This window comes from Rhipicephalus microplus, chromosome 2 (genome assembly GCF_043290135.1).
Source record: "Rhipicephalus microplus isolate Deutch F79 chromosome 2, USDA_Rmic, whole genome shotgun sequence".
Taxonomy (NCBI): domain Eukaryota; kingdom Metazoa; phylum Arthropoda; class Arachnida; order Ixodida; family Ixodidae; genus Rhipicephalus; species Rhipicephalus microplus.
This window is the reverse complement of record NC_134701.1, coordinates 161,590,371-161,612,642: the sequence shown is the minus strand read 5'-3', so window position 1 is coordinate 161,612,642 and position 22,272 is coordinate 161,590,371. Positions and strand designations below refer to the sequence as shown.

Sequence of the window (22,272 nt, the reverse complement as noted above, 5' to 3'; positions counted from 1 at the left end):
TTATTCTTATCACCTTTCTTGAAGACCGGGACGACCTTAGCGACTTGCATTTGAACAGGGAAAGAGGACGTCGTAATACAAAGGTTAAAAATGTGGGTCAGCGGGGCTGCAATGAGGTCGATAACACGTTTAAAAGGCAATGTTTGTAAGTCGTCTTCATCCAACGAAGTGCTGTTTTTAAGGCTACGAAATATGGTGGCAACTTCTAGGCTGTCAACAGGAGAAAGAAAAACGCTTCCATGGCCACTCGGCGAAATAAATTTCAATGCGTCTACACTACCACTGAACTGGGAATGCGCAAGGAAAGAATTGTAGAAAGAATTGGCAAGTAAAATTCCATTGCAAATCATTTTATCAGGTATGTCACTTCTTCATCCAGGATGCAGAAGAGTGGATAGCTGCCGCCAGAGAGCATCGCTACGGCTACTGCTGCGCTGAAAAATGTCCGCATAATACTGCGTCTTCGCAGCTACAATATTCTTGTTCAATTTATTTCTATACGCCTTGTATTCCGATAGCGTTGAAAGGTCTCTAGTATTGATAAATCTTTTATAAAGCTGGTCTTTAACACTGATGCAATGAAGCAAAAAAAAGGCTAATCCAGGGCTTCCGAATTTTCTTTCGTCGTGATGCATTTGTCATTGGGAAAAGTTCAGAGCTTCAAAATCATTAATAAATATTTCATATGCAGTATCCGCTTCCACTGTGCAGTATACGTTATCCCATGAAGTATTCCGTATGGCAGCACGAAACGATTCAAGGCTGCTATCTGTTATTGACTGATAGTATCGAGCACACTGTAATGGACGTTTACTGGTTTGCCTCAGCGTACACAAAAATATTCCCATGTGATCGCTGAGGCCACAGCAAACAACACCAAATTCACCACAGTTGCCGTTGGCATGATGTATGTCTTGGTTTACATATATAATGTCTGTAGCTTTGTAACGAAATTAAATAGTCAGCACTGCCGCCACAACTGAAGTTTTCCGACCTTTTACACCTCCACAGCTGTGGCAGAATACCCGATTGCCACGCAGAACACTTGGGTTCAATTTCTGCTGAGGTTCTGACTTCTTGTCGTTAAAATCGTCGGTTCTGCGCTGTCGTTGTCAGTTTATCTTAACGTTCTCACATTTTGGCTACTAATGTATAATCTCGCTGTTCTGGGTAGATGTAAACTGTCAATCACCTGCGGCGCATACCACGTATACCGCGGCCCGTGGTATACGAGTGTGCACCTGAGGAAAGAGTTTGCTTACGCAAGCAAGAGAAATTTCGTATTAATAATGTCATGACCAGAAATGATGACGAGAGCCCCCGTACGTATAGACAGCTAGATGGATACGTAGATAGAAACACTCAAAAGGCCTGCAGTTTGTCAAGAAATGTTTCACTTCCAAACCACCAGCACAACATAACAGCTTACAGAGGCGCAAGAAACAGAATTATTAACTTTAATACCAACAAAACAGGTTTTATTAAATATAGCGCATGTGAACATGACCATCGAAAGACTTGGAGCACAAAAATTGTTTCTTCGGAGCTGAACAACGCATGTCGAAAAAAACGTGCACAATAGGTAGGTAGCTATGTGTAGCCCTTCAAGTCATGGTGTACGCGAACTTCAAAGGCACGTCACACGTCACGTGTTTCTTCAAAAGGTTTGAAACGAAGTCTACACGTTTGTTCAGGCTCCCTGAGTGGACAATCACCAGTCATTTCATTTCATTGTGCTGTGTATTGCTGCAGAGGATCACTTTGCTGAAGTCACTACCACGTTCAAAGATCGTTCGACGTGCCGCGGTCTAGGACCCACTCTAAACGAATACAGCCGAAAAAAACTGTGCATGCATTTCGGACTAACAGTTCGGGCCTAACCGTAAACGTGCCCAAAACGTATAGCTATATGTGTAGAGCCGAAATCATAAACACAAAATGCAACGCAATGTTTTATTCTCAGCCAACAGCCATAACGTAAAGAAAATAATAAACACACGAAAAATTCTAGCTGTCCCGAAAGGCTCGGGCTTGTCCATTTCCAAATCACCAGATCGTCATTTTATACCCTGTCATAAATCAAAACGACCTTCGGGAGCTTGCTCGAGATTTGGACACCGGCAGCTGGCTGTTTACTTCCCACTGTTCACTTGGCTTTCCGATGAGTCGAGCTCTGTAGGTGGACCAGGGCGTTTGTGCCGGCTTGATGAACGGAGGATGGCCGTCCGCAGGAACAGTTGGGTCAGGTCAGCGGATGCCTTGGCGACGCCGGATCACTGTGGCGCGATGTACCGACGCATCTTTCGGGCGTTCCGCTTCAGTCTGCCCTAAGGGTGAAGGAATACCCGGTCATGCTGGCGCATTCCCGGATGAAGGCGCACAGCGCCGCGATGATCACGTACAGGCCCTCGCGGTTAGTCAGCACAACACCACCTAGATCAGCACCACTGGCAGGTCGTTTTTTCCTGAAGTCGTACCTCGGGCTCCATGACGCTGCAGCTGCCTTCCCGAAGGCGACACCGGTGAGCGAGTATAGGCGCAGCGTAACACCAAGGGGACACGTACGACGCGACGGCTGCATTAGGTATCTCAGTCTTCACGGACAGCGCAGCTTCGAAGCTTTCAGGGTGCGACGCGTGTCTGCTGAGCTTCCATCTCAAACATTCGGCCATGCGCGTGCTGCTCGTGCTCGCTGCTTCCTCGTCTTCTGTGCCAGCTGGCCGCACGGGCGTTCTTACCCACGCATTGCATCCCTAGACCTCCTTCTATGGCCTGTACGCAGCCTTAATCCTTTACTTACTTGTCTTGACCAATATACTTACTTCTAAGCAAAGGTTATACGCGGTCTCTTGTGTATTCGTCTGAAACAGCTCACCATCTTCTTCTTCCCAGCCATCTTCTCTTTTAAAACGATAGTCTTTCTTGGGGACCTTCGGCGCAAAAATTTTGGTCTGTCTGTCTGTACATTTATCTATTTGTCCACCCTTAACGGTACTGGGTACTCTAAACGGCACCAGCCGGTACCTCAAACGGCCGACCCCACCAATGTTGCTCAAGGTTCAGCGTTCATGCTTGTGCGATTGTCAAGTAAAAAGCAAATATTGCGCATATCTGAGGCACCATAACAACACGTATATGTTATGGATGTGCATCTTTTACTAGAAAAGGCAGACATAAGTAATTCTAAGGAACGTAGCGTTTATCATGCCGCGCTGACCATGCAACGCTTCTACAAAAACGCGGGTGTTTCCAATGCTTTGCTAAGACTAAAGCCCCTTGATCTTGGGAAAGTACCACCATCCACTGTACTCGTCGCCGCACGCTCGGCCTCATCTTTTCCTCTTCGCCCCCCTTCGCGTCCTTTCGGTCTCCGACGCTTTTTCTGCACGATGATTGGTCTCCCAAACGGTTGTCCTTAGAGACGCGTGGATCTTGCGCTTTGCTTGCGTTTTTTCTTTTTTGCTCGCGCCATTTTTCTCTGACGCTTTGCGTAACAAACGTAGCACGCGCTTTGTTTTCCGTGCTTTGTGCGGGCGCTAAGCCGTGCTGTTGTGCCTATGACTGCAACAACCACAGTGAAAATTGTTACGCACTTTTTATGATACTCCAAGGTAAACGCGATGGCTTGCGCAAGCAGCAGTGGCTGCACAACGTCGTCTGAAAAAACTTCGGTCCGACAAAGAACACTGTACTTTGCGAGGTAAGGCGCCTTTCTTATTGCTCGTGTCAGAGCCTCCCCGAATGCTGCATTTAAAATATTGTTTCGGCCGGTTCATCAACATACGTGTTTTTTAGGGGCTTCTCCTTACGCCGAGGGTCCTATGTCCCGTGTCGTCGTAGTAGCCAGTTGCATTCCATTGAATGTCAATGAAAATGGTGTCACAGCATATCCACGGAGTGAATGATGATGAGCGGGATGAAGCATCCATCAGTTGGTCCATGCTTCCGTGCGTCCTCGTGTGCATTTATCCGTCCATCCATGCGTCCGTATGTCCGTCTGTGCGTCCATCCGTCCGCACGCTTCGCCCCACTCGTCGTCATTAACCTCGTGGATATGGTGTGATTTTTTTTCGGCTATTCGTGCGTTGCTTCAAAGTGGAGTTGTCATCAATATGCTGAATTCCTGTGTTGCAAACAAGAAGAAAGTTGAATCGCTGAGTTTTTTTGAAAAAAAAATATGTCAGAAAATTTGCCTTGTTGCGTTCAGCCAGCCACTGCTAGGAATACCCGCCGTAAACATGATCGGTCCTTGGCACCCTTATTAGCACGAACTAATGCTTACAAATAGTTCTTTCCCCAGAACAGTTGATGAATATAACTCACTGACTCATTGATTTTTTCGGCTGACACTTTTCTTATGTCACTGGAACGTTATCTATTTGGTGATTAGAGCGTTCAAATGTGTTATAAATTGTGTTGCTGTTTCACGGACATGTGACCTTTGTTAGCGTATGAATACGTCTTTTTTTTTTTTTGCTGTTAAGAATCGCTTGACGTTTCTTATGTCCCCCCTGCCTTGACCAAAATGCTGGTCTGCAGTATGTCTAAATAAATACATAAAATAAATGAAAATATTTAGCTTCTACTTTTTCACCTCGCACGCACCTTGGCAATCGTGGAAAATGCACAACTAAGTCTGCTTTCACTGCGAACAATTACGTGGGATGAAACAGCTTCTAAATCGTGCTTTTTGTTACTGTTAGGATTCGTTTACAAGATTGTTTGTTGGAGAAAACAAACTAATGGATGAATAGAGATGACACTATTCACGCCCGCTTCCATAAAGGTTTTTTTTCTTGTTATTTGATTTTTCTGAGGGTAATCAGAACACAAAGTTCATGAAAAATATGCGGCCAAAATAAATAAATAAATACAGACGCTCAACGAAAAGAAAGCTATAGCGCGGTGATAGCGAGTGAGCCATTTTTTAGGAGACTGTGGTCACAATCGTTTTGGTCACGCCTGCATTAGCATGTCTTCCGTTCTCCAATAAGAAACTATATTATCTTATATACCAGTGTCACATGGGTACTTCGGACCGGGATCAGTCAGTCCGGATAGAATTTTTTCGTCGCTATCGACGCGCAGATTATCATGACATTCGTGGTGCAGAGTTTCTCCTCTCACGAGTAACCCGATCGTTAGTTTCTTCGACAAAAACGTGAAAACACAGTTCTATATAATCATTTTCTTATGTCTCTGTTATTGTGGTGTAGATGAGTCACTGTTGGCGACACTTAACCGTATTGGCATTGCTGAAAGACCTTCTTCAGTTTGGAGACCACTATGCAAAGCAACTTTCTCGCCGAAAAGATGAACACGTGGATAAACGATCGACCATTCACGAAGTCGTTGCAATATGTAACGCTGTAAGTACCTGTGTCGTGTACTGGCGCACAAGCACGAAAAAAAGAAGAAAGTTCGAACACGGACGGACATGCCACACGCGGAACTACATCAAATGCAAACGCACAGCATGTTATCATGCGGCAGAAAAACATCCGCATCGTAGAACTCACCATAATTTTTTTTTATTTAATGAACATGCCCCGCTTATACGACCTTTTGAAGAAGCTAATCCTTCAATAAACGGTTGTATCAGTGTTCTTATTTTTATTATCACCATTTAAAAAAATTGCAGTGCTACTGCGGCACGCAAGCTGCAAATAAACCGCCTCCATTGAATTCTGCGGTGCGCCTGCGGGTGCGTCAGCGAAAAATGGCGCCGCGCGCCACGCGTAGGGCAAGCGGGCGAGGAGAATCGAGGAGGAAACGCGCGCGTAGAGTAGAGTGTCGTTACTTTCCCAAAATTAAGGGATTTTAGCTAGGTGGTGGCACCTACCCGTCGCTTCGCGTTCTACACCTTATCACGTGCGCTTCCTTTTCCAAGAAAACTGCCAGATGGCGCTCACGTCTCACGTGTGACGTAAAACCCTTTGATTTTGGTCAAGGGGCTCTAGTGTGACGTGACTTGATGCACTCATTCACCTCCGCTGCAGGCTCGAGGCACCCTAACGCAGCGCCTTTAGAATAACATTCACAAATTTTCTTGCGCAGAACATCAAATACATGTATTGTTCACTCTCTCCACACGCAAGACTATCGTCTTTCGACGACATTTGCAGACTAACATACAGATACGGGGCCAATTTTTTTCTCCGTTTGGTCTTCTGAACCTCGCTTAATTTTTCAGAGCCTCTGAGCTCTGCCTGCAGTTGACTTGAGGCTGTCTCACATGCCGAGATTGCTGCGAGAAAAGAAATCGTTCCATTCGCTCCATTCGCTCTGTTTGCGAGTGCCGTTAGGGGGGTTTCGTTTAACATGGACTGCAAATGCTCTGCCATTTCGCGGCGAGCAATGTTTCTTGACGCCATTCTCTTTGGCAGACATCAGACATTGCAGAATCTTTCAAATGTAATGTAACGATTCGTGTGTTAGGATTGATAGCCTTAAGTTTTCATAAACAATAATTAAGAGTATGCGTGTTTTGTCATTTAGGAACAGTTTTTAATCTAAATCCATTTTAAAGCGCGCAATGTCGGCCATTACCAAAACAAACACGTCGGCGCAATTTTAACGGCTTGGAGAGACTTGCGCTATTTCGACGACTCCCGACCGAAAAAGCACTCTGCCGAGGCGATCAGAGCGAAATTTTTTACACATGTTGGTAGCTCGCCACTGACCGCTCTGGTGGGAGCACGCTGCCCTTTTTAGAGGTGAATGTCTTTAGGGCATGGGTCGTTCCCTCTGCTGTAGTAGTAGTAGTAGTAGTAGTAGTAGTAGTAGTAGTAGTAGTAGTAGTAGTAGTAGTAGTAGTAGTAGTAGTTGTTGTTGTTGTTGTATACTAGTAGTAGTAGTTGTTGTGGTATCCACCTCTAGTTTATGAATTGCTCAATAGATGACATTGTGTGTATATTTCCTTGGCATAATATCCCGAGATGGCGTCAGTGGTCTTCGTATAGTTTACGACTTCATATAGTTGACAGACAGACGCACGCACAGTTGTATGGACAGACGGGTGGATAGACAGATGAACGGACAGACATACAGATGCACAGAGAGGCAGGAAGATGAACGTGCAAATCAACGGACGGTCAGACAGATGGACTGGCAGATCAACCGACAGACAGAAAGACAGATGGACGTGTGGACAGGCAGGCAGACAGACGGACGGATGGAAGGACGGACAGACAGACAGACAGACAAACGGACGACAGACAGGCAGAACGAACGGACCCACTGGCAGACAGACAAACGGATAGATGGACGGAGGGACAGACAGACAAACATAGACAAACGGACGAATGAACAGACGGGAATACAGATGAACGAACAGACAGACAAACAGATAGACATACGAATGCACGGACATGCAGACAAACGAATGAATGGATGGATGGATGGATGGACGGGCGGGAAAACAGATGAACGGACAGACAGACAACGAACGGACAGACAGAAGTATGGATGGATGGACAGACGGGCAGACAAATGGACGGATGGGTAGACAGACAGACAGACAGATCGATAGACGGACGCACGGAGAAGCAGACAGACAGGCGAACGAATGGATGGATGGACGGGCAGGAAGACAGATAAACGGACAGACAGACAGACAGACGGATGGATGGACGGATGGATAGACAGGCGGATGAACGGGTGGACATATGGGCAGACAGATGGACGGATGGATGAATATACATCCAGACAGGCAGATACACATATGGACGCACGGACAGGCAGACAGACAGACGTACGAATGGATGGACGAACGGACGGGCGGGCAGACAGATGAACGGACATACAGACAGACAGACGGGCAGACAGATGGATGAATGGACGCATAGACAAACAGACAGATATACGGACACACGGACAGGCACACAGACAGACGAACGAATGGGTAGACGGACGGGCGGGCAGACAAATAGACAGACGGACGAACGGCCGGACGGACAGGCAGACAGACGGACGGACGAATGGACGGACATACAGATGTATGGACGGATGGATCGATAGACAGACAGACAGACAAACGAATGGGTGGACGGACGGACGGACGGACGGATGGTCGGTCGGTTGGTCGAAGTGCCTGCAGTACACAAAGAAATGCTTTGCATTTTAAAATCATTCAGGTGGGCACCTTGCAGATCTGAAACAAGTGTAAATGCACTCCAAACTTGAATTGCGCGACCTTCCTAAAAGCATGCAAGAACACAAAGAAATATAATGGAGGCACATTACATTAAAGAAATGGCAGCATATTCACGGAGTGAATGATGAATAGTGGGGCGAAGCATTCGTCCGTCCATTCGTTCTTGCTTCCGTCCATCCATGCGTGCGTCTGTGTGGCCGCCCATGCATCCATCCGCCCATCCGTGCGTGTGTCTGTTCGTGCATCCGCACGTTCATCTGTGCGTCCGTCCCTGCTTTCGTCCATGCATGCGCTCCTGCGTCCGTCCATGCATCCATCCGTCCATGCAGCCATCCGTGTGTCCGTCCATGCATCTGTGTGTCCGTCCGTCCACCTATTCAACACTCCAAGTACCACCATCACGCATCTTTTCATCGTATATTCCTTATATAAAAGCACCGCCATCCAGCGTACATTCCAAGGACTGAACGAAAGGAGGCACACGCACACTTTCTTACAGCTTGCGCTTCGTGTCTACTTCTCACTTTTAACCACCTCGAGTTCATGGTATATACTAGTTCACTGTATTCTTGGCACTGCGGCCTAACGCTCGCTAAACCTTTCTAAAACCGAGGAGGTTACGCACAGCGAGTATAACGTAGCAACCCTTTCTTGTCTTCTGTGCGTTGTTGAACAATAAAAAATTTGCAGCGTGCGCGTTAACTCAAAGCCGAATTTTCCTGTCTCTCATTCCCCCTTATCAGTCATTGGCATGTACATTGAGCACTATATTTTATTGTTCAACAACGCACAGAAGAAATCTCTCACCGGCACCAACTTGGAGGTCAAAATGCAATACTGGTTACACACTATGACTACTACTACGGCTGCGAGGGACGAACGGGTGCCGCTATAAGGAGCTTCGCCCAAATCAGAGAACAAGTGTGTAAGTCAGCGCCAGTCTACTACGATTATGTGCCTTCTTTTTTTCTACGTTTGTTTAGATCACCCTTTCTTTTCTACTTTTCCAGCTTGCTTTATTTTTATTTAACTTCTCCACTTCCCTACTTCTATTCTTTTAAATTTGTTATGAATTTTTAATTCCTTCCTGATAAATACACCATATCTTTTTTGCTATTGAAGAATTGCTTAGTCAAAGTACCCGGCTCTTGGCCAATCTACCAACAGGGGTGTACGCCACAGCTTCAAGGATTGAACGAAGGAACAAACTCAATTCACGCGGCCAGTGCGGTTTGATTTTGACTATTAGGGCCCGTATTTACAAAATAATGTCTTACGTTAATTATTTTTCATAAGCTAATAATTCAGCCGATCACGATGGAGGGCATGTCAAAAGTGAAACCGCATGACCGACGGGGAACCGAAATTACGAAAAAGAACGTTTGCGAATTTGGCACCTGATATTCTTTTATGAGCACTCACATCTCAGTAAACCATGGTGTCCTTGCATTAGACCACCATGAAAATGTAGCTGCCGTGGTTAGAAATGGAAACCGCATTTTCACCCTCAAAGCTACAATTTGATCAGGTTAGCTGGTACAGTTCTATAATGGGAATAGGTGTACAAGTTAACTACGATGACAGTGAAACCCTCGGCATATTAATATGCACAAGTATATACTTACTCGTCGTTCTCTGTTAAATAAACCTTTTGCTACATACCATTGTTGTTTCTGGCTGCCTTATAAGCAATAGCAGCAGAGTTAAGTGCGTCTACAGTGCAAGTGCACAATTGAGCAATCTTCGGATACTTCATGACAATATCTCCGTCGGCACAGCGAATATACAGCAACACGTTGTTTTCTGCTTTCACAAAAGAAGAGAAAAACCTGTGATGCCAGGTATGGCACGAACACAGTCTCAATACATGACCAAACAAGCTATGAAAATCAGTGTTGCACCTTGAAATGCATTGGTGTTTCATAGCTGATTCTGTTGTGTAGCTCACTAGCGATATTTTCAAACTTGACTGTTTCCACTGCCAGAGGAAAAAGAAGACTGGGAATTTTACTTTGCACTTCATGAGGGCAGATAAAGAGAACATGGGGACCTGTCAGTGAACTAACAAACGGAGTTTTATTGATTGGCAACCTAGGGAAACACACCAGGCATCAAAACTACAAATGAACTTCACCAGGCATAAAAACTGCAAAAGCAACAGAAAAAGCAAAAACTGATAGATACACAAATCGCGAAGGAACCATGAGGGCTATGCAAGCGGCACTGACACAGCTGTCGTTTCGATTCAATACTTTCCGCGCCTCAATTATTTCTCACAGATGATGATCAGTTTCTCGTTGTGGGTATGTATACCATGCCTGTTTGAAATAAATGTTTCGTCGATGCAGTTGTTGGTAGCTGCCGACAATTTATTAAAGGCACAGAATATAGAATTCGAGTTATTAATGCATGTGTTCTAGCAAGCACTGCTACAGTCACCCAATAAATAAATATTTATTTGTTTATTTATTTAACAGACCGGCCTCGGCACAATCACGCATTAATCGCGCGAGGTGCGCTCGCTGGTCCATTTGCACATGCACTGCAATGTTGCCGTTTTCAAAAAACGATCCAGCGAATCCCACTGTGTGGGTTGTTGTTGTTGTTTTCTTCTGCACATGGCTTGTATTCAAAGGAGAGGATTGGCCAATTATAAGGTGAATTTGGCTGATACTTTCTGCATTGTTTCGTTCCTAAAAACATTAGTTATTTAATTGTGATTTGAAGTGCTGATTGCGAATTTGAAGGGGGAAAAAAGGAGGAAAAGAAAAGTACTCAGAGCCCCATCATCATCATTGTCGTCATCATCCAGAACATTCTTTCTGATCAGCGCGGGACTGAGGTGCTTCTTTGCCGAGTAATCTAGCATGTTCAGGTCCCCTTCGGCAGCAACTGTGGAACACGAGTGAGGGTAAGAAGGGCCAGAGGGAACGTTGACCATTCCAAAGAGCGGCAACGGGTTGTGTTGGCCAATATGAGAGCCCTACCGACGGCAGTGGCTTGCACCCAGGATGAAGAGGACCCGTCGTTAGAGGCAAAGAGGCGACCGACCAATGAGGATGATGCATCACCTGAATGTACGTGAAAACGTATATCGCCATACCCCTTAATGTCATTACATGAATCCATGGCTGAAATGGCTTGCTGTCGTGTACCAGGCATATTTTGTAGAGAAGGGTGAAATACACCACCGGAACATAACGTCATTGGTGATTTATTATACCGCCTTAAGAGAAGTGAATAACGCGTTATTTTTTTCCTGCTGCCATTTGTCATGGTTCGTTGTAAAGGAAGCGCATCGATTTTGCTATTAATACGTGCCTTTTCCTGTCTTCGCTCTCCTGGCTAACTTAACTGATGTCGTGATTGCTGGTGAGTGAAAAAATTGATAGAAATTAATAAAGAATTCAGAACGTTGATCGAAGTCAGTAAGACAAAGCCAGAGAGTTGCGTGGCTCAATGTCGCATGTCGTATATATCTATCGACCTCGTTCTGCCTTTTGTACCCCTGGTGGAAAGTCGGTAGCGTCACATTGTTTTAAATGCGGAGCATTTCTTTTAGTCGCACCATGTCGCAGATCCGGCGTCGGCGGCGCCATCCACAACTCCACTGCGCATGCTCACGCCTCATGTATCGTGCCGCGTGCCTGCCTTTCGTGCAAATTGTTTGCTTACCCCCTCTCCCCCTTTGTCTCTCGCCTTGCAAGGCCGACGCAGCCAACGTCTAATAATATTACGTGATTTATTTCAGGCACACAGTGAGTCTTGGATGCAAGGCAAAAGGCTACATATTCACCCAATCAGCAGTGCAATGCTCAACTCTGTCAAGTGAAGGGTGAAAGTCCAATCGAGAAGCGTTTGTTAATACGGGGGTTAGTATCTAGAGCTGTGTAACTTAGTAAAATACACACAACTCCACAGCCGACAGCAGCTATGTATATCGGGGGAAGTTTCGTTTATATATGCAGTGGCAGGTTGAGGCTATCAGCAAATGCATTGGATCCAATGAAATTATTTTCTTTTAGTAATTTTTGTGACCAAAATGGCATCACCAGATACTTACTGTGACGTAACTAGATATAATCAAGCACAACAGGGAGAGATAACTAGAGAAAGCAAAGGGGCACGCTTAGCTGCTAGTAAAGGTTGCTAGTAAAGACCGACTGCTCGCACCGCACAACCGTTCACTGGCCACCCCCTATATGTAGGCACTGGATTGCACATCCGGAATTCAGTCAAGAATGTCTCTACTTGGCTTTCGTTTGACTTTACGCTTTACTTGATTCGAGTAGATGCAATGAATTCAGCAGTGGTATAGTAGTGGGGAACAGCCCAACATCAGCGTCCCATCACTTGTTGAAGGCAACGCTTTTACTTCATTCAATAAATAAGAATAATGAAGACGAAATAACAATTAAGCATTCCTAAACCATACCAAATTACACAGCATTCACGCGATACCCCACCACTTTGCGACGCATTCGCTCGAGTTCCCCCCGTGGGTAGATGCGGGCAGCTTTTTGCAATTTTCCGAGTCTATGACAGTATGCTGAATGAATGGCCCCCGGAAGGCTTCTGTTTCCACATGTGAGCTATGCTACTCTGGATTTCGTGCACATGTAGGAAAACAAACTATAGCGGTGTATCGACCACTGTGACTCCCATGCTGCTGGAGCTCATTCTCTGCGGGTAATTGCAATACCATAAACGTATACCACGTACTCGAATCATAAAGAAATGGCATATATGTGACATATTTCAAGCAACGACATATGTCAAGCAACGTATAGTGCGTTGAAAAATATAATTTTTAAGGCAAAACTTCCTTGGCGAACTTTGCTGGCTTTTCCTGATAGCGGAGGCAGCCTCTGGTCTACTGACTGACCATCTATGTGACAATACCGATTGTTGGCCTAGTTGGTACTAATTGTGTGTGTGTTATTTACGGCCAAAGCATGACCATATATGGGCGGAGTAATCTAACCGCTGCCTGGTTTGCCCTATGTATGACTAGTCGTTCCTAACCTCCACTTTGCCACTTCCGGTTGCCTAAGTGGCCACACCATGTCCGGCTTACTGCTATAAACCTGCTTCCCCAATTCTTAACTATAATTGTTTCAATCATTCCAGTTACAATCTATAATCGACGCTGCAGTCTTCGTATATGATAACAAGTCACACCTTTCAGTTTCCTGCAATTGTTTGCAGTACAGTACGTTTTCTGAACTACCTTCACGCACTGTTTTTGTCTCAATTGGTCGGAGCTGGTCACGAGTGTGTGCTTTTTGGAATTGCGACGTATGTACCCCCGCTTAATTCGGTAAAACCTCGGTAATACAAATCTTATGGGGTCACCCAAAGTATTCGTATCATCCGAAATTCGTGTCGCCAGAAGATATGAAAATTAGCAAGCAATAAAAGAAATCTGGCATACATTTACATTTATTGCTTTTCAGAGGAGAAGCAACGTCATGAACAGTTTTTACTGATTGTCAGCACCGAGGAAGGGAAGAGAGAAGATAGTATGCCCAACCGGCGCGCCGCGGGAAATGTGGAGATAACGACGTCATGGCGGCGTTGCTAAGGTTACGTGTTGTGCAGTGTAGCTAGTCTAGCAGAGAGCGATGGCGGCATGTGCGCCTTTGTAGGCCTCCTACTGACCCGTGGCGTAGAATATTTGAGTTTTTAGCTACGCGATGTTCTCCCAGCCGTTATTGTATTCCTGGAAACGTTCACAGAACCTGTTGTTTGCCACGGGACCTCAATAGTGGGCATAGAAAAGGAGCGTATATTCATGCGAGTGCCGGGCGTCGGACGAACTATTTGAAGTGCTCAACAAAATTTCGTTCGGCCACCATGAATGACAAAGGAGAACCACGATGAACGCCTTGCAGGTCAGTGACAGATGCGCGGTGTTCTTGTTGGTGACAATGGACGAAACATTTTTTGCCGAGGACGTTATGTTCACATATGTAGTTTTGTGTTTGCTTGCATACAGTTACAACTTGCATGTGCCTGTTAACACATTCACTGTCTCGCTTGCTATGTTTACCTCTTACTCACCCTTACTCAGGTTTTACTATGCTGCAGTGCAACGCATTAAAGAATTGCTGCCTTCATCTTCGAACAACAAAAGTTGCGAAATACGACTGCATCCAGCTTTGTGATAACAGAAGCAAGAGTCGTGTATTCGTAAATTGCTCTTGCACATAGAGCTTTCAACACTGATGTTTGTTTACATGCTTGTGATGCCCAAGTCCATGTTGTGACGACAAGTCTTTCAGTTTCATGATATTTCTCGCTGTATTTGGCTTGTTCTGTTCGAAGTGGTTAAGCATTTCGTTTTAATATTTCTAGTGTGGGTGACAATTGACTACTGTAGTCACGTGCATGTACGAGATTACTTCAGTTATACCAAAACTGAAGTATTTCGAGTCGGTCCAAAGTTAGCCAAAGTTTTTAAAAATGGTGAAGATACTTTCTTAAATATGTTGAAATTCTAGGGCTTTTTTTTGAGAATGGTTGTCCTAATAATAAAAAGCTATTAGAATGATATTCTATTTTTATTCAATTTGGATTCAGTATCATCAGTATTCCATTCGTACTTGATTCAGTTCCGAACTTCACTATTCGCACGCCCCTAGTTCTGAGACATCAACAATTATGTGTATACTTTCTTAAATTAAATGTTTTGAAATTCTAGGGCTTCTTTGAGAATGGTCGTCCCAATAATAGAAAGCTATTAGAACGTTATTCCATATTCATTCAATTTGGATTCAGTATCATCAGTATTACATTCATACTTAATTCAGTTCTGAACTTTACTATTTGCACGCCCCTAGTTTTGAGACCAACAATTATGCGTGTACTTGTAGACAAATGGCACATGTACACTTGTGTATATAATGAACCAGATGTTATGTGACATGCTATAGCTAGTAGCCCTTTCCCAGTATAAGTATGCTTTATTGCATTGCAGTAAAGTACTGCGGCAAAACAGACTTAAGAAGCGTTTTGCACGTGATAGATGCAGACCAGAAATTTTTAGAACCGCAACCTTTTCTCTTTATTAATTCTTTTTTTCATGGTAGTGTTATGGATATAATCATAATCTGGACATTTATGGTCGTGTCCACACAATCGCGAGGTTTACCCAAAATTTAGGAGCATGGGTTGACGTTGAGCGACCTAGCTTCTTTGCCAAGATCGTCCACTTCTTTCGGTTTTCATAATCCTTTAGTGGGATGTCTCATTGTGATATGCCTTACTCTGACGTGGCAGCTGCGTGTAAATCTAGTGCAACGACACTACCTGGAGCACAGGAGCACGTGTAAACGCGTTTGAGAGAGAGATAGAGAGAGAAAAGAGACGTCAAGCGTCATCTGCAGTCTAAACGCAAAAGAAAATGAAGGAAGTTTGAAGGGGCTCTGAAACACTTCTATAAGTAGCCTTGGAATGGACACACTAAAAGAGCTTATTGCCTCAAATTTGCCGCCGCAAGAATGTTTGGAATCCGTCCAGTACGAGCGTAGTTACAAAGATTTGTCGCACGTTGCAATCGCATTCTCTCTCCTCTCGTACCGAAGAAAGCGCTAGAAGCTAAACAGGAAGAGATGGCACCGGGGAAGAAAATACTTCACACACGCATCATGATCTTGAGCACTTTTTGTCTTCTTTTTTCATTCAAATACGCGGCTTTTTAGTGCAATCTCGCGCACACGCGTTAAAGCCTTCTATCAAGGGGCTTTAGCACGCATGGGCAAGTAGCGGCCTCCTGTGGCGGCTCCTCTAACAACCGAGCGTGCCATGTTCAACAGGCAATGGCTTACACTTGGTCAGTTATGCAGTAATTTTTTAGCCTGTAGCATCAATTGTCGATAGAAGGGAGAACGATTTTTTCTTGATTGAGATGTTACTGTAAACTCCATGCAGCGTTTTCTCAGTATTCTCAAAAAGTGTCACACCGCCCCTTTAAAAGGTCAAGGTTGTCCCGCGCTATCTTGAATTGAATCTACGGTGCACTGCTGATGGGCAACTGGCGGTTTGGCACACATGCCTACGCTTTTGGCTTCTGTCATGTTGTGCGCGGTATTTTCGTGTGGTGCGCGGTGGTTGTGGTATTGTGCTGTGTGGTGCGTCGATGAAGACGATGACAAGACAGGCTGGAAGACGAAATCAGGATCTAACTCAAATGCTCCGTAGTGTGTCTTGAAACGGTTTAATTGAGACCAGCGTCGTGTAGCTTTGAGTTCTGTTGCAAAGATGTCACCAACGCATGCTGACGTACTATACAAGCATATCATGGTATTATCCCGCAAACAGCAGCCAGCATTTCACGACAGGCATGAGTTAAACCAGTCCTGTGTTTATGTACGCCGTGTCTATGTATGTCATTTAAAGGTGCAGTACAAACTTTGTACAATTTGAACATTTCAATATGCGATTCTGTAAAATCTCAACACGCACAATCATTTATTTATATTGCAGAGCAGTATGCAGAACTTGCATTTTATGTGAAACACAAGATGTGCCCTTAATTATCACTCTACTGGCCTGTACTAGGACATGCGTACTACCTTATTGAAAAGGTATGCAACCTAAGTTCTCTCAGTCATGTGGTGGCGAACCAAGATCACACGGAAAAGCACACGGAAAATGTGCCAACAAAATTTTAGCTCATCACAAGGCAGCCCATGACTGTTGTCGCATGCTACTTTCTCCCAAAGATGTTCACTCATTCATAACATGACTGTTACGAGTCAACTGCTAGTTGGTCTTCGGTAAGAACGATCTTTTCACCAGGCTTGAATGCAGGTAAGCCTCGATATGGACAGCTGGCACAACGAAAGGCATCGCCGAGGTAGCACTGAAGAAGATAAAAGAAAATTGCCACGTTGTATGTTATACCACAGTATTGTAAACTTTCACATGCATAGAATGCACCTTTAGAAGGACATAACAAATTCAGTGCGATCTGCTATCACAAGTCCTTGACAATGCTAGGAGGATCCAAAAACTATCTGCACTCTAGTTGTGCACATCCCCATAGTGCACTTTTACTACGATGTCACTATGCATCCCATCACAGTGTGGCAGGTTTTCAAACACTAACACTGATATCAGTTCAGTTTAGCGACACACACAGACTAAACTGATGGCTGCCTCCTTGCACTGGAAAAAAAGAAAGCAATGTGCATGAAGGCATTCTTCGAGTTTGATAAACATGTCCATCGCTTTTGGAGATCTTGTGCATAGTGATACGAAAGTGTTTTGCAGCAATAAGCTGTTTAAAGTACATACAGAATTGTGTGCAAGTTTTAAAGGAAGAAAGCACAACTCTCAGTCATAAGAAAAGAGCTAGACAAACATCTACACAGATGACAATGTCAAGCATGCACATGCACAATCCTATTCTGTCAAACCCTCCTTACTCGACGGCCAAAAGTGAAAAACTGGACACTGATGTCCACAGTAAGTTATTTGTCCTCTAAGAGGTCTAGCTAAAAATCCTACACTGAGAGCAAACAATTTATTAATGTACTTTATACTTTTGGCTATCTGTCAGGGCTACTGACCAGTTTCCCATCAGTGGTTCTGAGCTACTCAAAATTTGTTACTGTGCTTACATTTCCACACGAAGACTTCTGCTGCTGAGAGGCAGCAGCCTTGGCAGCTGCTTCACGGTCTAGTTCTTCAGCAAGACCGCATGTACAGTTTTTGCAAGCACGTCGCTTCTTCTCACCACCACATGCTGCAGCAAAAGAATCACATGCAATTTAAACCTGATCACACTTGCATGCCAACCGAATTAGCCTCTGTTATGACTAATGCTACTGCCCTCAAATATGTTCAATTGCTATGATGACAGTCTGACACAGTGCCACTTCTCTAAGCACTGCAGAGACAATTTCCACAATCAACTTTTGGTTATGCATAGAAGTGGAATTATCTTAATTTGACAGGCTAATTTTCAAGCAATTTCTATGGGCCCAAATTTTTGTTGTTTGCATCAAAAAATTACGTTTTGCAGGATAATTCCAACTAGGCTGGTCATATAACATGTGGCCAACTAGAACAGTGAACTCAACAGTGGCTCCAAGAACGGCAGTGTAAGACTAATCTGCACTTAGCGTACAGTAAATATGTCAACACACACTTTCCATCAAAATGTTTTACTTTTGACCAACCTTAAGGGGGGACATGGGACCCGATAGTGATATATATTAGTATTAGGCCTAGAGACATGATGTTTTCAGGAAATATTCAGCTTTGTACACTGATTGAAAATATGTAATTACATTTTCTTTACTTCAATCCAAAAAAAAAGTTACAACTATACTTATTTTATGAATTTGGGGTGTGACTTGCATAAAAAGTAATACATCAAAAGAGCTATAATTGAACCTGTATATCGCTGAATATTCAAATAGTACAAATATTCAATTTCATGCTAATATCTAAATTTTACCCAAAGTTATGAAGTTTTTACGTCGCAGTCCGTCAGCTCTGAATTTTTGCTGGGGATTTTTGGAAATTTTCAAAATTTTACAATGTCCTTAATTATTTTATCAAGGTTTTCTTGCACACTTCAATACCCTAGCATTCAAACAAAAAAAGATCAAGAAAATCGAATCAATATTAGTGACACAGTGCTCATCCCAAAAAACTGAAAAAGTTGTGAAAATGAAAATTTCATGCATAAAAGCCACATCACTTGTATTCACAATCACTCAGAAAGCCCCTGTGGAGTAGTCTGAAGCAGGCTTTTGCTTGTGCTTCATTGCGGCTGCCTGAAGATGCACGTTTCCTCTCCGAGCCGACGGCACGGCGATAGTCTTTCTCGACCGCCCGCTGGTTACCTGTGCATGTTTGATCTATCCACAGTTCACGAAAAATAAGCGAACTAGATTCTTTGTTTCCCAAGTTGAAATGCATAACAGCATCTGCCATGGCAGTCTCAACGGCAAACAATGACGCGTTCTTGTCCTTTGGTGAGAGGCTCCAAATGACCGAATGCAAGGCCTCATTCGCATTCTGAGTCTTCTCTCTGGTGCATCTCTGCAGGAGCTTCTTGTCGGACAAGCATTCTAAAACAGGACGCAGAGCATTGCTCACAGCCTCTGGCAAATTGTACTTGCTTTTTCGGGATGGGCTCATTCCTTGACACGGCTGCATTACGCTTGCAGCAAGACTCGGGGCTGTGTAGACAGAAGCTGTGGTTTGATTTCTCGTCAGTGGATGTCACATGATGATACGTAGCCCACACAGCCTTGTGCATCTCATCCACATTCCCATAATGAGATTTCAAAGACCAGTCGTAATAACTCGTCAATTTTGTAATGAGGTCACCCGTGAGGCGGCCCTTGCCACTGATGCGCTCGCTGCTGTCCCCTTTGTGCTTCTGCACGAGGTTCCGAAGCACAGTCCCCATGCGCTTCAGCACATGGTTCGAGCAGTCTTCTTTTTCAACATTTATGAAGCTGTACACCTTAACTTCTTTGACAGCACTGTACGACCGGCTGTCACCATTACAAAGCATGGTGGTGTACCTGAGGCCATGAAGCGAAGGGGAGCGCTGGAATAAAATCATTGCTGCCTCTACTTCCATTTGGCCAGCATTGCATGAGGTATTTTTCTGGCATGAATGTTTGGCTTTCCATTCCGAGTATTCTGGGCTCTCGGGTTTTGGACCACATTCACAGCCAGAGAAAAAATTAGAAAGCACAACATAGTCTAGCACATAACCTAAAAAAACTTCTATCACAGTGGCTATTCCAATGTGAGAGGTGTGTCCTCTTGTGTGCCAGCTTCCATCAAAAGAGTTGGCAATATTTCCGAAATTGCCGAAATTGAGGTCCTTGTAGAGACACTATACCACTGTGGCACACTTAGTCAAATGTTCAGCACAAGCTCTCGTCGCTACTGGCTAAGCTTAATTTTCAAGTACTCTTGGAACGGTTTCGTGTGAAGGCCCTGATGTGAAACGCCGATAGCGGCAAAGATGTCATTCAGAGCTGTGTGACCATTCTCAGTGCCCTGAATTGCATGCGCCGAGCGAACGTTGATTTCGAACGGGTTGCAGTTACTACTGCCACCAACCCGTTCAGTTACTGCTACAGTTACTGCTACAGTTACTGCTACAGTTACTGCTACAGTTACTGCAACAACCAACTTCTCCGCAGTTGCTGCAGTGAAGCTTCAGCTTAACGGCTATGCCGTACTCACGCGCGTCGCGTTCTATGGTCAACTGACCACGGCACACTCGGCAAGCAGAATGTTCGTTCAGTAAACTGTTCACCATGTCGAGGTCAACCATGGTATACGTCGGGGCCGACAAACTTTTGGTGCCGCGATGACTTGCGAGAACACTCATTTTGCGATCGGTTGCCCAGACCAAGCAAAGTTTCGCTGCTTTTTGCTGGGCGCGACCCTCGATGAGTTCTCGGTCAGCCGATGTAAAAAATGTCGCGTCTATCCTCGCAGCTTGATCGCGCATACTTGAAGTACTGCAGGCAGCGGTCGCAGTCACCGCCACGCTTTCTCCGGCTGCGAGATTTGCTGCAGCAGCATTCTCTGCTGTCTTAATCACAAGTGGCAGCGTTCTTTCCTGGCGCCTTGTTGAAGTATCACCGCAATCAGCTGATTCTGACGGCACCATAGTCGCCGTCGCGATCGCTTGAGTAGCAACGCCTTCGTAGCGGAATCCGTCGCGCTCTTCCGCTGAGATTTGCAGATATCTTCGTCGACAGTTGCGATAATTTATGGCACTCTGAGCGCGTGTCGTCACTGGTAGAAGTTGTACCGATCAAAGGCTGCCTTTGTGTCGGGCTGCTGCATCGTGGTGACTGCCGGTCTCATGTCCCGCTCGGCTCCGAGGATGTAGCCTGCGCTGGCTGCGATGACTCCTTGGGCTGCACAGCACGTTTTTTCCATCGCTTGCCGAATTTGTGAAGTGTGCCGAACTTTCGAGCACGGTTCGGCATCTCGATTTCGATCGCAAAACTACAAAACTTCCGAAATGGGGGTGAAAACGCGCGTGTTTGCGGCCACGCGCGCGTGATCACCAGTGTTGTCAATCCCCGCGCTCCAATCACAAGCCGCTGTTCACTCACGTGACTGCTATGGACCAATGATACCGCACGGTTTTGTCGCTTGTTTTTGCCTGGTAGCGCAGACTGGCTGCAGCATTGAAGGTTCCTTCCTGGCGGGAAAGCTCAACAGATCTTTCAAAAGCGACTAAGATGGCCGCGATCCGATGAGTGGTTAGCGCAATCCTAGGGATGCAAAAGGGGGCTATTTCTGGCGATTTCGTAAGCGAAACCAAGTGCTGGGATGAATAAACACGACATTTCTTGGCTCAGCAACGTGTCATTTCGAGTTCATTTTTTGCTGGCAGGTGCGGGATGATATGAAGATAAGGAAAATCACCAAACTGAGAAATCTATTTTTTTGGGCGTTTTTTTTCGTCACCAAGACTTGTGTCCCCCCTTAAGAACGATTTTGTGATCAATTTAGGAACATTTTTACGTGATCGTAAAGTGATAAAAAACCTATACGAAAGGGTAAAAAATTATGCACTTCAATTCTGTATGTCCAAGTTCGTGAACATACAAAAATGAGGGCATGAAGAGGTATCAAGTTGAAACAGATGAGGGAGAAAAGCCACTTTTTATACAATCAGCATTGTCTCACTGCGCACGCTTTAGAGATTTCGCTCACCCAACATCTGAACCTTAACACCATTTTTCAGAGGTGTGTTCACACTGCTATACAAGTCTCCTGTATACATAGGCAGCTCTGAGCGAGTGTGAGGCTCAGCAAATCTAGGCAGGGTAGTATTTGATTTTGATATTAAAATCGATTCTCTCGTGCGCACCTACTGACATCGACACTAGCCTGACGTCGGGCTGCAGTACTAATTCTGGTTACTTCACTTGACAGTGTAGCTAGTTGTGATGATGTCAGGCACCAAACCTTCCAAAATAGCCTCTCATGTGTCACCAAAACATTCAAACTGATCGCCTGTGCATCACCAACGAAGCCACGGTGCCATGGGGCCATAGAAACGACGCGATATCTTGTTGCGACGCCAGGGTACCGTGGTAGGGAACTGAAAC

General features: G+C 44.9%; 1 protein-coding gene across 1 annotated transcript in view; it reads right to left on the bottom strand.

Annotated features, from left to right (window-relative positions):
• Positions 1-16,598: 16,598 nt before the first annotated feature.
• Positions 16,599-22,272, bottom strand: part of LOC119170628 (cytokine induced apoptosis inhibitor 1) — a 30,509-nt gene continuing 24,835 nt past the window's right edge. Inside the window, exons 7-8 of the mRNA XM_037421845.2 lie at positions 17,782-17,906; positions 16,599-17,021 (exon numbers count right to left, since the gene is read on the bottom strand). Of these exons, the coding sequence (XP_037277742.2) occupies positions 16,908-17,021; positions 17,782-17,906 (239 nt within the window). The 3' untranslated portion in view covers positions 16,599-16,907. The remainder of the gene's footprint in view (positions 17,022-17,781; positions 17,907-22,272) is intronic.